The sequence below is a fragment of the Salvelinus sp. IW2-2015 genome, unplaced genomic scaffold (genome assembly GCF_002910315.2).
Source record: "Salvelinus sp. IW2-2015 unplaced genomic scaffold, ASM291031v2 Un_scaffold3876, whole genome shotgun sequence".
In the NCBI taxonomy this organism is placed as follows: domain Eukaryota; kingdom Metazoa; phylum Chordata; class Actinopteri; order Salmoniformes; family Salmonidae; genus Salvelinus; species Salvelinus sp. IW2-2015.
The window spans coordinates 34,018-51,576 of NW_019945150.1; the positions used below are offsets into that span (position 1 = coordinate 34,018).

The 17,559-nt window shown below is 44.2% G+C and overlaps 1 protein-coding gene across 1 annotated transcript in view; it reads left to right on the forward strand.

Moving 5' to 3' along the window:
* The window catches only part of LOC112076610 (uncharacterized), a gene marked incomplete at its 3' end in the record, with an annotated part of 43,320 nt that extends 29,228 nt beyond the window's left edge, over positions 1–14,092 (forward strand). The window contains exons 6-10 of the mRNA XM_070441387.1: positions 3,503–3,669; positions 7,613–7,795; positions 8,116–8,256; positions 13,375–13,483; positions 14,025–14,092. Of these exons, the coding sequence (XP_070297488.1) occupies positions 3,503–3,669; positions 7,613–7,795; positions 8,116–8,256; positions 13,375–13,483; positions 14,025–14,092 (668 nt within the window). The remainder of the gene's footprint in view (positions 1–3,502; positions 3,670–7,612; positions 7,796–8,115; positions 8,257–13,374; positions 13,484–14,024) is intronic.
* Positions 14,093–17,559: the final 3,467 nt, after the last annotated feature.

The window sequence follows — 17,559 nt, forward strand, 5'->3', positions numbered from 1 at the left end:
GCTCATGGGTCCTTTAGACATGTTGCTGCTCATGGGTCCTTTAAGACATGTTGCTGCTCATGGGTCCTTTATGTTGCTGCTCATGGGTCCTTTATGTTGCTGCTCGATGGGTCCTTTAAGACCATGTTTGGCTGCTCATGGTTCCTTTATTGTTGCTGCTCATGGGTCCTTTATCGTTGCTGCTCATGGTCCTTTATGTTGCTGCTCATGGTCCTTTAAGACATCGTTCTGCTCATGGGTCCTTTATGTTGCTGCTCATGGTCCTTTATGTTGCTGCTCATGGGTCCTTAGACATGTTGCTGCTCATGGGTCCTTTATGCTGCCTCATGGGTCCTTTATTGTGCTGCTCATGGGTCTTTATGTTGCTGCTCATGGGGTCCTTTAAGACATGTTGCTGCTCATGGGTCCTTTAAGACATGTTCTGCTCATGGGTCCATTTAGCAGGTTGTTGCCTCATGGGTCCTTTATGTTGCTGCTCATGGGTCCTTATGTTGCTGCTCATGGGGGTCCTTTTTAAGACTTGTTGCTGCTCATGGGTCCTTTATGACATGTTGCTGCTCATGGGTCCCTTTCATGTTGCTGCTCATGGGTCCTTTAAGAACATGTTGCTGCTCATGGGTCCTTTATGTTTGCTGCTCATGGGTCCTTTAAGACATGTTGCTGCTCATGGGTCCCGTTAAGACATGTTGCTGCTCATGGGTCCATTAAGACATGTGTTGCTCATGGGTCCTTTATGACATGTTGTTGCTCATGGCGTCTTTATGTTGCTGCTCATGTTCCTTTATGTTGCTGCTCATGGGTCCTTTAAGACATGTTCTGCTCATGGGTCCTTTATGACATGTTGCTGCTCATGGGTCCTTTAAGATATGTTGCTGCTCATGGTCCTTATGAATGTTGCTGCTCATTGGGTCCTTCTATGTTTGGCTGCTCATGGGTCCATTTTAATGTTGCTGCTCATGGGTCCTTTAAAGACATGTTGCTGCTCATGGTCCTTTAAGACATGTTGCTGCTCATGGGTCCTTTATGTTGGCTGCTCATGGTCCTTTATGTTGCTGCTCATGGGTCCTTTAAGACATGTTGCTGCTCATGGTCTTTAACATGTTGCTGCTCATGGGTCCTTTATGTTGCTGCTCATGGGCCTTTGCATGTGCTGCTCATGGTCCTTTATGTTGCTGCTCATGGGTCCTTTAAGACATGTTTGCTCATGGGTCCTTAAGACATGGCTGAAAAAATGTGTTTTCAGCCAAATATGTTCAACTCAGGTTGTTTATCCAGTGCCCAATGAATTTAGAAGGATAGCTACTGACTGAAATTTAGCTACACTCTGGAGCCCATGGGCACTCTGGTTAGACATGATTAGACCACGGGCAACAATAAACTGGGGACTATTTCGTTTTCTGTAAAATATGTCAAACTCGTCGTTAGTTTATCTACTGACCCACGCATTTAGACTCCTTAGTCAGTCTTAGTCTCTTACGTCAGTCTTTAGTCCTTACTCAGTCTTTAGACCCTTAGTCAGTCTTTAGACTCCTTACGTCAGTTTTAGACTCCTTAGTCAGTCTTTAGACTCCTTACGTCAGTCTTAGACTCCTTACGTCAGTCTTTGACCTTACGTCAGTCTTTAGACTCCTTACGTCAGCTTTAGACCTTACGTCAGTCTTTACTCCTACGTCAGTCTTTAGTCTCCTTACGTCAGTCTTTAGCTCCTTACGTCAGTCTTTAGACTCCTTAGTCAGTCTTTAGACTCCTTACGTCAGTCTTTAGACTCCTTACGTCAGTCTTTAGACTCCTTACGTCAGCTTTAGACTCCTTAGTCAGTCTTTAGACTCCTTACTCAGTCTTTAGACCCTTACGTCAGTCTTTAGACTCCTTACGTCGTCTTTAGACTCCTTACGTCAGTCTTTAGACTCCTTACGTCAGTCTTTAGACTCCTTACAGTCAGTCTTAGACTCCTTACGTCAGTCTTTAGACTCCTTACGTCAGACTTTAGACTCCTTACGTCAGTCTTAGACTCCTTACGTCAGTCTTTAGACTCCTAGTCAGTTTTCAGACTCCTTACGTCAGTCTTTAGACCCCTTACTCAGTCTTTAGATTCCTTAGTCCGTCTTTAGACCCTTACTCAGTCTTCAGACTCCTTACGTCAGTCTTTAGACTCCTTACGTCGTCTTAGATCCTTACGTCAGCTTTAGACTCCTTACTCACTTTAGACTCCTGTACGTCAGTCTTTAGACTCTTAGTCAGTCTTTAGCTCCTTACGTCCGTCTTTCAGACTCTTACGTCAGTCTTGTAGACTCCTTACGTCAGTCTTTAGACTCCTTACGTCAGCTTCAGACTCCTTAGTCAGTCTTTAGATTCCTTACGTCAGTCTTTTAGGACTCCCTACGTCAGTCTTTAGACTCCCCTTACGTCAGTCTTCGAGACTCCTTACGTCAGTCTTTAGACTCCTTACGTCAGTCTTTAGACTCCTTAGTCAGTCTTTAGACTCTTTACGTCAGTCTTCAGACTCCTTACGTCAGTCTTTAGACTCCTTACGTCAGTCTTTAAAGGTCCAGTAATTTAACAGAACCTGGCATATTCATTACTTACAAACAACAGCTGCAAATTCCAACAAAACTAAATCAGGTTTTAAAGTTCACTTTCCTTGCTTTGTTTAACAACACTATCATGAATCCAGCAAAGAAGTGTGTGGGTTAGAGTGTAGTGTTTACAAGTATTTCATTTCATAGAACAAATGTTTTTTTAGCACATTTGTCACAGTGGCTTTAGCCACAGAGGGAGCAGGCCTGGGGAATTGCCTTGCAACATATAACCTAGGAGGGAAACAAAGGCAGCATAGCGCATACAAATTCCCATGATTTGTGAATCTGTTCGGATTGAACAGCTAGCGCGACATCTAAAATGGCTTTGGAAAAAAAAGGATTTTATCTAATAGTTTGTATCTTACAAAATAACTACATGTTGGTCTCCACCAGTCATTAACTATTAACATATAATAGACATATTGGAACATTTATGGGCAAACTTCTAACTTACTCAACCTTTATTGGCTTTGAGCTTTATACACTTTGTATTGATATTACGGAAGACGTTACTAAGCAACCAGTACCCCACGTTATACTGTACACACAAGCTCAAACAGTTGAGAGACAGTACAGTAACAGCTGAGAGACAGTACAGTAACAGCTGAGGGACAGTACGGTAACAGCTGAGAGACAGTACAGTAACAGCTGAGGGACAGTATAGTAACAGCTGAGAGACAGTACAGTAACAGCTGAGAGACAGTACAGTAACAGCTGAGAGACAGTATAGTAACAGCTGAGAGGACAGTATAGTAACAGCTGAGAGACAGTATAGTAACAGCTGAGGGACAGTATAGTAACAGCTGAGAGACAGTATAGTAACAGCTGAGAGACAGTACAGTAACAGCTGAGGGATCTATAGGATGGAGCTAAATAATTTTTTTGTTTCTTACTTCTGCTTCCTGTTGTTTTTTCCCCCCCAGAGTACTGGATTATTGTCTCGTTGTTCTACTACCCTGTTCTGTACTTCCCTCTCCTGGCCTGTGGAACGCTACGTAACGCCGTGGGGTACGTGCTGGGGTCCCTGCTTTCCTGGACTCACTTTGGGGTGCTCGTCTGGCAGAAGGCCGACTGCCCCAAGACACCAGAGGTGAGAGGGGCGGAGAGAGAGAGTGGATTGTAGTCTGTCCTAACCCTTGAGACAATTGAGACATGGATTGTGTATGTCTGCCATTCAGAAGGTGGGCAAGACAAAATATTTAAATGTCTTTGAACGGGGTATGGTAGTAGGTGCCAAGCGCACCGGTTTGTGTCAAGAACTGCAACGCTGCTGGGTTTTTCAACCCTCAACAGTTTACTGTGTGTATCAGGAATGGGTCCACCACCCAAAGGACATCCAGCCAACTGGACACAACTGTGGGAAGCATTGGAGTCAAAATGGGCCAGCATCCCTGTGGAACGCTTTCGACCCCACGTAGAGTCCATGACCTGACGAATTGAGGCTGTTGTGAGGGCAAAAAGGGCTGCAACTCAATATTATGAAGGTGTTCCTAATGTTTTGTCCACTCAGTGTATGTATCTCCATGGTCGACTCTTACAAGTCGTAGACAGGAATGACGGAATTCAGTATCAGAGGATTTTAATATTTAGAACTATTTAGGTGGCGTTCCGTGCATTAGCATCGAATAGCCCCCATGATATGCAACCTTTCAGGGAAGTTAGGAACAAATATACACAGGAAAGCTAGGAAAGCTTAAGGCTAACTTTTTCAAACAGAAATTAGCATCCTGTAGTACTAACTCAATAAAGTTCTGGGACACTGTAAAGTCCATGGAGAATAAGAGCACCTCCACCCAGCTGCCCACTGCTCTGAGGCTAGGAAACACTGTCACCACCGATAAATCCACGATAATCGAGAATTTCAATAAGCATTTTTCTACGGCTGGCCATGCTTTCCATCTGACTACCCCTACCCCGGTCAACTGCCTGGCACCCTCCACAGCAACCCGCCAAAGCCCCCACCATTTCTCCTTCACCCAAATCCAGATAGCTGATGTTCTGAAAGAGCTGCAAAATCTGGACCCCTACAAATCAGCCGAGCTAGACAATCTGGACCCTCTCTTTCTAAAATTATCTGCCAATATTGTTCAACCCCTATTACTAGCCTGTTCAAAATGTCTTTCGTATCGTCTGAGATCCCCAAAGATTGGAAAGCTGCCGCGGTCATCCCCCTTTTCAATGGGGAGACACTCTAGACCCAAACTGCTACAGACCTATATCTATCCTACCCTGTCTTTCTAAGGTCTTCGAAAGCCAAGTCAACAAACAGATCACCGACCATTTCCAATCCCACCGTACCTTCTCCGCTATGCAATCTGGTTTCAGAGCTGGTTATGGGTGCACCTCAGCCACGCTCAAGGTCCTAAACGACATCATAACCGCCATCGATAAGAGCCATTACTGTGCAGCCGTATTCATCGACCTGGCCAAGGCTTTCGACTCTGTCCATCACCACATTCTTATTGGCAGACTCAACAGCCTTGGTTTCTCAAATGACTGCCTTGCCTGGTTTACCAACCACTTCTCTGATAGAGTTCAGTGTGTCAAATCGGAGGGCCTGTTGTCAGGACCTCTGGCAGTCTCTATGGGGGTGCCACAGGGTTCAATTCTTGGGCCGACTCTCTTCTCTGTATACATCAATGATGTTGCTCTTGTTGCTGTAGATTCTCTGATACACCTCTACGCAGACGACACCATTCTGTATACTTCTGGCCCCTCTTTGGACACTGTGTTAACTCACCTCCAGACCAGCTTCAATGCCATACAACTCTCCTTCCTTGGCCTCCAACTGCTCTTAAACGCAAGTAAAACTAAATGCATTCTCTTCAACCTATCACTGCCCGCACCTGCCCGCCCGTCCAGCACCACTACTCTGGACGGCTCTGACTTTGAATACGTGAATACGACCCGTGACTTCCGGCGCCGAAAAGAGATGGCCGCCTCGCTTCGTGTTCCTTGGAAAATATGCAGTATTTTGTTTTTTTACGTGTTATTTCTTACATCGGTACCCCGGGTAATCTTAGGTTTCATTACATACAGTCGGGAGGAACTACTGAATATACGATTAACGTCAACTCATCATCGTTCCTACCAGGAATATGACTTTCCCGAAACGGATCCAGTGTTTTGCCTGTCCACCAATACAAATGGATCTGATCCCAGCCGGCGACCCTGTGCGACGCCGAAAAAGGGGAAAACGAGAGCGGTCTCGTGGTCAGGCTTCGGGAACGGGCACATCGCGCTCCCACTCCCTAGCATACTACTCGCCAATGTCCAGTCTCTTGACAATAAGGTTGATTGAAAATCCGAGGCACGGGTAGCATTCCAGAGAGACATCAGGGATTGCAACGTGCCTCTGGCTTCACGGAAACATGGCTAACTCAAGGGACGCTAACGGAGTCGGTGCAGCCAGCTGGTTTCTTCATGCATCGCGCGCCGACAGAAACAAACATCTTTCCGGTAAGAAGAGGGAGCGGGGGGGTATGCCTTATGATTAACGAGAAGTGGTGCGATCATCATAACAACACACCAAGACTCAAGTCTTCTGTTCACCTGATCTAGAACTCCTCACAATCAAATGTCGACCGCATTATCTACCAAGGGAATTCTTGTCAATCATAATCACAGCCGTATACATTCCCCCCCAACAGACACATCGATGGCCCTGAACGAACTTTACTGACCTTTGTAAACTGGAAACCACACACCCTGAGGCTGCATTCATCGTAAGCTGGGGATTTTAAAAGCTAATCTAAAAACAAAACTCCCTAAATTCTATCAGCATATCGATTGTGCTACCAGGGCTGGAAAAACACTAGACCATTGTTATACTAATTTCCCGCGACGCTTATAAGGCCCTCCCCCGCCCCCCTTTCGGAAAAGCTGACCACGACTCCATTTTGTTGATTCCAGCCTACAAACAGAAACTCAAACAACAATCCCGCCGGCTCAGTCTGTTCAACGCTGGTCCGACCAATCTGAATCCACGCTCAAGACTGCTTCGATCACGCGGATGTGAATATGTTCCGCATCGCGCTCAACAACAATATTGACGAATATGCTGATTCGGTGAGCGAGTTCATTAGGAAGTGCATTGACGATGTCGTAACCCACAACAACGATAAAAACATTCCCAAACCAGAAACCGTGGATTGACGGCAGCATTCGCGTGAAAACTGAAAGCGCGAACCACTGCTTTTAACCAGGGCAAAGGTGACCGGAAGCATGACCGAATACAAACAGTGTAGCTATTTCTCTCCGCAAGCAATCAAACAGGCTAAGTCGCCAGTACAGAGACAAAATCGAGGTCGGCAATTCAACAGCTCAGACACAAGAGGTATGTGGCAGGGTCTACAGTCAATCACGGATTAACAAAAAGAAAACCAGGCCCGTCGGACCAGGATGTCTTTGCTCCCAGAAGGCTAAACAACTTTTTTTGCCCGCTTGAGGACAATACAGTGCCACTGACACGGCCCCCTACCAAAACCTGCGGGCTCTCCTTCACTGCAGCCGAGGTGAGTAAAACATTTAAACGCTGTTAACCCTCGCAAGGCTGCAGGCCCAGACGGATCCCAGCCGCGTCCTCAGAGGCATGCGCAGACCAGCTGGCTGGGTGTGTTTACGGACATATTCAATCAATCCTTATCCCAGTCTGCTGTTCCGCACATGCTTCAAGAGTGCACCATTGTTCCTTGTTCCCAAGAAAAGCTAAGGTAACTGAGCTAAACGACTACCGCCCCGTAGCACTCACTTCCGTCATCATGAAAGTGCTTTGAGAGACTAGTCAAGGACCATATCACCTCCACCCTACCCGGACACCCTAGACCACTCCAATTTGCTTACCGACCCAATAGGTCCACAGACGACGCAATCGCAACCACACTGCACACTGCCCTAACCGCATCTGGACAAAGAGGAATATACCCATGTGAGAATGCTGTTCATCTGATTACAGCTCAGCATTTAACACCATAAGTACCCTCCAAACTCGTCATCAAGCTCGAGACCCTGGGTCTCGACCCCGGCGCCTGTAGCAACTGGTCCTGGACTTCCTGACGGGCCGCCCCAGTGGTAAGGGTAGTAACAACATCTCCACCCCGCTGAATCCTCAACACGTCGGGCCCCACAAGGGTGCGTTCCTGAGCCCCTCTCCTGTACTCCCTGTTCACGCCACGACCTGCGTGGCCATTGCACGGCCTCCAACTCAATTCATCAAAGTTTGGCGGATACACTACAGTGGTAGGCTTTGATTACCAACAACGACGAGAACGGCCTACAGGAGGAGGGAGGGCCCTCGGAGTGTGGTGTCTAGGAAAATAACGCTCACATCTCGAACGTCAACAAAACAAGGAGATGATTGTTGGAGCTGTCAGGAACAGCAGAGAGCACCCCCCTATCACATCGCACGGGTCATATGTGGAGAAAGTGGAAAGTTTTTAAGTTCCTCGGTGTACACGATCACGACAAACTGAATTGTCCACCCACACAACAGCTTGTGTGAAGAAGGCGCAGCAGCGCGCCCTCTTTCAACCTTCAGGACGGACTGAAGAAATTCGGCTTTGTCACCAAAACACTCACAAACTTCTACAGATGCACAATCGAGAGCATCCTGTCGGGCTGTTATCACCGCCTGGTACGGCAACTGCTCCGCCCCACAACCGTTAAGGCTCTCCAGAGGGTTAGTGAGGTCTGCCAGAACGCATTCACCAGGGGCAAACTACCTGCCTCCAGGACACCTACACACCCGGATGTCACAGGAAGGCCATAAAGATCATCAAGGACAACAACCACCCAAGCCCACTGCCTGTTCACTCCCGCTATCATCCAGAAGGCGAGGTCAGTACAGTGTGCATCAAAGCAGGGACCGAGAGACTGAAAAAACAGCTTCTATCTCAGAGGCCATTCAGACTGTTAAACAGCCACCACTAACATTTAGCGGCCACGCTGCCACATACTGACTCAACTCCAGCCACTTTAAAATGGGAATTGATGGAAATTATGTAAAAGTAAACTGTACTTAATGCACTTATTAAATGTTTACAATACCCTACATTACCCATCTCATATGTATAATACTGACTCTATATCATCTACTGCATCTTGCCATCTTTATGCAATACATGTACACTAGCCACTTTAACTACTGCCACTTTATGTTACATACCCTACAGTATCATTCTCATACGTATATACCGTACTCTATACCATCTACTGCATCTGCCATGCCGTTCTGTACCACCACTCATTCATATATCTTTATGTACATATTCTTTATCCCTTTACACTTGTGTTGTGTGTAAGGTAGTAGTGTGGAATTGTTAGGTTTAGATTACTGGTTGGTTATTACTGCATTGTCGGAAAAGCAACACAAGCATTTCGCTACAGCTCGCATTAACATCTGCTAACCATGTGTATGTGACTAAAAATTTGATTTGATTTGATTTTTGATTTGATTTGATTTGATTTTGATTAGCGAAGTTCATTTACAAAATAGCCTCCAACACCGCTACTCAGCAAACTGGATGTAGTCTATCACAGTCCCCTCTTTTTATCACCAAACCCCATATACTACCCACCACTGCGCCTGTCGCTCTCGTTGGTTGGCCCTCGCTTTATACTCGTCGCCAAACCCACAGGCTACAGGTTATTACCAAGTCTCTGCTAGGTAAAAGCCCCGCCTTATCTCAAGCTCACTAGTCACATAGCAGCACCCACCCGTAGCACGCGCTCCAGCAGGTATATCTCACTGATCACCCCCAAAACCAATTCTCCTTTGGCCGCCTTTCCTTCCAGTTCTCTGTGCCATGACTGAACGAACTGCCAAAATCTCTGAAGCTGGAAACACTTATCTCCCTCACTAGCTGTCAGAGCCATCAATCTACCTCATCCCATACTGTATTTTTTATTTATCTTGCTCCTTTTGCACCCCAGTTATCTCTACTTGCTCATTCATCTTCTGCTCATCTACCATTCCGGTGTTAATTGCTTATTTATCATTTGGAATATGCTGTGTTAATGTAGCATGGTATTATATATATAATATGCTGTATTATTGTGCATGGTATTTATTATATAATATGCTGTGTTAATGTAGCATGGAACTGTCCAAGCACCTCAGCTTCTTTATAGGCTTTCAGAGGTTGGTGTCTCTCACTCACAGGCTGAGATCTTACAAAGCTGAAGAAACACACACACACACAGCACACACACACACACAGACACACACACACACACACACCACACACACACACACACACACCACACACACACACACACCACACACACACACCACACCCACACACACAGCACACACAACACACCCACACACCACACACACACACAACACACCACACACACACACACACACACACCACACACACCCACAGAGACCTTCCAAAGCTTGACATCTTTATTCACTTGCCGTGTTACCATCTGTCCCCACCAGAGGTGTTTCATTTGTAGCCTTGGCTCTCCGTGTCTTGTCTGATTTCAATGTGCTTTTCTTCTCTGGCTCCGTAGCGTCTTTACTCTCACTGTTGCTAAGCACTGAGCAAATTGCCAAAACGTAATACCTACTTCATATGAATGGACAAAGAATGTCTGTCTGATTTCTCCATTGACTGTTGTTTCGTTTGCTTCCTCTCTGGCATACTGCTGTAGCTTGGGCCTTGCTACCATCTCAATTCCACTTCAACAACTTTATTTGAGTTGAATTAAAAAGGGCTGAATGTTAAAGTCTCGTTGTCTCAGGATTTGTCTGCTCTGAATGATCACGCCTCAGATGCGGTTAGTCTTCATGTGCCGCTCCAACTCTTGGTCGACAATAGTATTGTTTTGGGTTTTCGTGTTTGAATGGTTGAATGGTCAGGTTTGTCTGTGTTCTGTACTGAATTGTAAAGCTCGGAACGTTTAGTTCGCCTGTTTCCCAGTTAATCAGGCTAGTTTTCTGACGACGGAACCCCCTGGTGTACGCAGCCTAAACACACGGAGCAAATGTTTTTAATCACAGCATGGTGCTGCACAACCAGACCATCAGACTGGATTAGAAAACCAGACCATCAGACTGGATTTAGAAAACCAGACCATCAGCAGGATTAGAAAACCAAAAACATCAGACTGGATTACGAAAACCAGACTTAATCAGACTGGTCAAGAAAACCAGACCATCAGACTGGATTAGAAAACCAAAACACATCAGACCTGGATAGGAAAAACCAGACCATGCAGACTGGATTAGAAAACCAGACCATCAGACTGGATTAAAAACCAGACTCAGAGATAGAAACCAGACCATCAGACTGGATTAGAAAACCAAACAATCAGACTGGATTAGAAAACCAGACTATCAGACTGGATGTAGAAAACCAGACCATCAGACTGGATTAGAAACCAAACAATCAGACCTGATTAGAAACCAGACCATCAGACTGGATAGAAAACCAGACCATCAGGACTGGATTAGAAAACCGGACCATCAGACTGGATTAGAAAACCAGACCATCAGACTGGATTAGAAAACCAAACAATCAGACTGGATTAGAAACAGACTAGTCAGACTGATTTAGAAAACCAGACATCAGACGGATTAGAAAACCAACCATCAGACTGGATTGAAAAACACCAAAACAATCAGATGGATTAGAAAACCAGACCGATCAGACTGGGATTAGAAAACCAGAACCATCAAACTGGGATTAGAAAAACCGAGGACCATCAACTGGATTAGGAAAACCAACCAGACCATCAGACTGGATATAGAAAACCAAACAATCAGACTGGATTAGAAAACAGGACTATCAGACTGTTGCACCCTCGACAACTTACTGTGATATTGATTATCTGACCTGCTGGTCATTTATGAACATTTGAAACATCTTGGCCAGTTCTGTTATAATCCCACCCGGCGACAAGCCATGAAGAGGACTGGCCACCCCTCATAGCCTGGTCCTCGCTAGTTTCTCCTATGTTTTGCCTCTCTAGGAAGTTTTCCTAGCCACCGTGCTTCTACACACTGCATTGCTGCTCTATGGGTTTTAGCTGGGTTTTCTTACAGGCACTTTTGGTATATCAGCTGATGTTAAAAGCTATATAAATAAAATTACATTGTGAGAAAAAACCAGACTACAGACTGGATAGAAAACCAGACTATCAACTGGATTAGAAAAACCAGACTATCAGACTGATTAGAAAACCAGACTGTAAAAACTGCGATTAGAAAAACCAGATTGGATTAGAAAACCAGGATCTGGATTAGAAAACCAACTGGATTAGAGAAAACCAGACTGATTAGAAAACCAGGACTGATAAAAACTAGAACTGGAGTTAGGAAAAACCAGACGGATTAGAAAACCAGGACTATCAGACGATTTAGAAAACCCGACTGATTAGAAAAACCAGAACTATCAGATTGGATTAGAGAGAGCCATGACAGAACCGTGCTGTTGTCCAAGCCATAGTCATAGAAAATGAATCTATCCTAGAATTGCTATTAGTGCTTGCTATACATTCCACCCTTAGTTTCACTGTTTTTTCCAATTTTACACAGAAATATCAGGACAGAAAGGTCAAGATCTGTTTTCAACTTGCACATCTATAATCAGTAGTTTCTATCTCCTTATAGAAAACCCACCGTTTAGTGATCTTCTTTTTACAGTTCTCTTGAAAGTGTCTCTTGATAAGTCGATACCATCATCAAGTCATATTTCTGTCTGTATTGGAGTCTATAAGTCATACTTCTGTCTGTAATGCCAGATCTACATTTCATACTCTTTCCGTCTGTATTGCAGAGTCTATAAGTCATACTCTGTCTGTATTGGAGATCTATATGTATACGTGTACTGTTAGTGGAGATCTATATTCATACTTTCTGTCTGTATGGAGATCATATTCATATTTCTGGCTGAATGCAGATCTAGTATGTCATACTTCGTCTGTTATTACAGATTATATCATACTTCTGTCGTATTGGAATCTATATGTCCATATCTGTCTGTAATCAGATCTATATGTCATACTTCTGTCTGTATTACAGATCCTATAAGTCATACTTGTTGTCTGTGATTGGAGATCTATATTGTCATATTTCTGTCTGTAATCAATCTAATTCATATTTCCTGTTCTGTTATTGGAGTCGATATGCATATTTCTGTCTGTAGGCAGGATCTATTGTCACTATTTTCTGTCTGTATTGGATATCATAGGTCATATTTCGTCTGTTATGGAGATCTATATGTCATATTTCTCTCTGTAATGCAGATCTATATGTCATATTTCTGTCTGTAGTGGAACTATATTCATATTTCTGTCTGTATTACAGATCTATAAGTCATACTTCTGTCTGTATTGCAGATCTATAAGTCATTCTGCTGTCTGTACTTGGAGATCTATATGTCATATTCTGGCTGTAATGCAGAATCTAAGTCGTCATATTTTCGTCTGTAATGCAGAGTCTATATTGTCATATTTCTGTCTGTAATGCAAATTCTAATTTATATTTCTTCTGCATTGGAGATCTATATGTCATACTTCTGTCTGTATTGCAGATCATATGGTCATACTTCGTGTCTGTATACAATCTATAAGTCTAACTCTGTCTGTTATTTGCAGATCTATATGCATATTTCTGCTGTATTACAGATCTATATTCATATTTCTGTCTGTATTGCGATCTATATGTCATATTTCTGTCTATTTGGAGATCTTATGTCATAAATTCTGTCTGTATAGATCTATATGTCATATTTCTTTTCTTATTACAGATTCTATAAGTATACTCCCTGTTGGCCACCTGCCACAGATCTGTTCCTGCTTCCTCAGTTCCAGTATCTCTGCTGCTGGTTCAAGGCCTGAGGGGACAGAAGAGAAAACCACCGATGGCGAGGCTGAGGGGGCTGAGACCAAGTCCGGTTGAGTGGGCTGATACCGAGTCCCGTGTGAGTGGCTGAGACCAGTCCTTATGTATCCACACAGGTTAGACCAGAGTTATTACCCACACAGGTAGACCAGGTCAGATGGCCTTCGTCGTGACATCTGATAGCCAAAAACACTTCAGACTGGGCCTTGCGTTGACAAGCTGATAGGCCAATCTGATTCAGACTGGCCTTGCGGTCGTGAACAGTGATAGGCCAAACAGATTCATAACTGCCTGCGTCGTGAACAGCTATAGGCCAAAGCACATTCAACTGGCCTGCGTCGTGACAGCTATAGCCAAACACATTCAGAACTGGCCTTGCGGTCGTAACAGCTGATAGGCCAAACACATTCTCAGAAACTGCCTTGCGTCGGACAGCTGATAGAAAAGTTGGAATTAAATGTTTGTTCCTTCCGAATTGACTGAATTGAAACATGGAATTGAGTCCAACCCTGATAAGGTTTACAGTCGCTGTATGATACAGATCTGGTTCAAACTTCCCATGTTCTCTCACGTCTTGTGTTTTACCACTACAGGACCTGAGCAGCGCTACTACAATGACTACGTCAAGAATATACTGAGAAGAAGACGCCTTCCAAACCAGGTCAGAACCACTGCTTTTCCACCATGTCTGGCAAATCCACCCCCCTGTGTCAAACATCCTTCTGATCATGCAATGAAGCTATGACATTCCAGAGGTTTCCTGGCAGACAGCTAGCCACCGCTGCCAACAGACAGGGTTAGATGAGGATGCGTTCAGTAACTGGCAGGAAAAAACACCTTTATAAATAGCATGCAAATTACTTGGTGGAACAAGCAGAGGTTTCACCAGCCAACCCAGTTTAGAAAGAGGAACTTTATTCAGCTGATATGTGCTTTTATTCAGATAGTCCTTTGTCCAATGGACTCAGATAAGCCAAGAACCCATGCACATAACGTGAATATCCTTTACAGAAACCCAATCTGCCAGACCCCATGGCAACATTAACATGAATACCCTTGACAGAACCCAATCTGGCCAGACACCATGCACATAACATGAATATTCTTTTACAGCTAACAACCCAATCTGGCCAGACACCATTGCACATAACATGAATACCATTTACAAGTAACCCAATCTGGCCAGACACCATGCACATAACCATGAATATCGCTTTTACCAGTAAAACCCAATCTGGCAGACACCATGCACACTAAACCATGAATACCCATACAGTAAACCCAATCTGCCAGACACCATGCACTAACATGAATATCCTTTACAGTAACCCAATCTGTCCAGTACCCATGCACATAAACATGAAATACCATTATACAGTAACCCAATCGGCAACACCTGCACTAACATGAATATTCCTTTGACAGCTAACCCGAATCTGGCCAGACACATGCACATACATGAATATCCTTTACAGTAACCCAATCTGCCAGGACACCATGCACATAACGTGAATATCCTTACAGTAACCCAATCTGGCCAGACCCCATGCACATACATGAATATACCCTTACAGTAACCCAAATCTGGCCAACCAACCATGCACATAAATGAATTCCTTTTACAGTAAAACCCAATCTGCAACCCCCATTGCACATAACATGAATCATTACTAGTAACCCAATCTGCCAGACACATGCACATAACATGAAATCCTTTACAGGAAACCCAATCTGGCCAACCACATGCACATAACATAATACCCATTTAACGTATACCCAATCTGGCCCAGACACCATGCACATAACCGATGAATATCTTTACAGTAACCCAATCTGTCCAACACCATGCACATAACAATGAATACCAACATAACCCAATTCTTGGCAGACCCACCATGCACATAACATTGAATACCTTACGTAACCCATCGGCCAGACAGCCTGCAGCCATAACATGGAATATCCTTTACAGTACCCAATCTGCAGACACCGGCACATAACCATGGAATATCCTACAGTAACCCAATCCTGGCCAAACACCATGGCACATAACATGAATAATCCTTTACAGTAACCCAATCGCCAGACACCATGCACTAAACATGAATATCCTTTACAGTAACACCAATCTGCCCAGACACATTGCACATAACATGAATACCCTTACAGTAACCCAATCTGGCCAGGACACCATGCACATAACATGAATACACTTTACAGTAACCCAATCTGGCACAGACCCCATGCAACATAACCATGAATACCCTTTACCAGTCAACCCAATCTGGCCAACAGCCATCACATAACATGAATACCCTTACAGTAACCCAATCTGCCAACCACCACACATAAACATGAATATCCTTTACAGTAACCCAATCTGGCCAGACACCCATGCACATAACATTAATATCTTTACAGTAAACCCAATCTGGCCAGAACCATCACATAACATGATACCCTTACAGTAACCCAATCTGGCCGACCCCATGCACATAACATGAATATCCTTTACAGTAACCCAATTGGCCAGACGACCATGCACATAACATGAATACCCTTTTACAGTAACCCAATCTGCCAGACACGCATACACATAACATGAATATCCTTTACAGTAACCCATTGGCCAGGACACCATGCACATACATGAATATCCTTCTACATAAACCCAATCTGGCAACACATGCAACATAACATGAATATCCTTTACATAACCCAATCTGCAGACCCCATGCACATTAAACATGAATATCCTTACAGTAACCCAAAAATCTGGCCAACACCATGCACATAACATGAATATCCTTTACAGAACCCAATCTGCAGACACATGCACATAACATGATATCCTTTACAGTAAGCCATCTGCCAAACCCACCATGCACATAACATGAATATCCTTTACAGTAACCCAATTGCCAGACACCACCTGCACATCGCATAATCATCCTTTACAGTGAACCCAATCTGGCCAGACACCATGCACATAACATGAAAATACCCTGTACAGTACCCCATCTGCCGACCCATCACATAAAGCATTAATATCCTTTACAGTACCCAATCTGGCCAGACACCCATGCACATAACATGAATTCCCTTTACAGTAGACCCAATCTGGCCAGACCCCATGCACATAACATGAATATCTTTACAGTAAAACCCAATCTGCCAGACACCATGCACATAACATGAATATCCTTTACAGACCCATCTGGCCAGACACATGCACATAACATGAATATCCTTACAGTAACCCAACTGGCCAGACACCATGCACATAACATGAATACCCCTTTACAGTAAACCCAATCTGGCCAGGACCCCATGCAATAACATGAAATCCTTTACAGTCAAACCCAATCGCCAGACCCAAAAAAAACCCCATGCACCCCCCATAAATGAATATCCTTTACAGTACCAATCTGCCAGACACATGCACATAACATGAATATCCTTTTACAGTAACCCAATCTGGCCATACACCATGCACATAACATTGAATATCCTTCTACAGTAACCCAATACTGCCAACACCATGCACATAACTGAATACCCTTTACAGGTAACCCAATCTGGCCAGACACCATCACATAACATGAAATATTCCTTTGACAGAACCCAATTCTGGCAGACACCATTACAAACATGAATATCCTTACAGTAACCCAATTGGCCAGACACCATCACATACATGAATATCCTTTACAGTAACCCAATCTGGCCAGAAACCATGCACATAAGCATGAATATCATTTACAGTAACCCAATCTGCCAGACACCATCACATAAAAGCAATGACCCCATTACATTTAACCCAATCGGCCAGACACCATGACATAACATGAATATCCTTACAGTAACCCAATCTGGCCAGAACCATGCACATAAAAACATATACCCATTACAGTAACCCAATCTGCCAGACACCCCATGCACATAACTGAAATCCTTTACAGTAACCCATCTGGCCAACACCATGCACATAACTGATATCCTTACTAACCCAATCTGGCCAGACACCATGCACATAACATGACATATCCTTACATTAACCCAATCTGGCCAGACACCATGCACAAACATGAATCCTTTACCATACCCAATCTGGCCAGACACACTCCG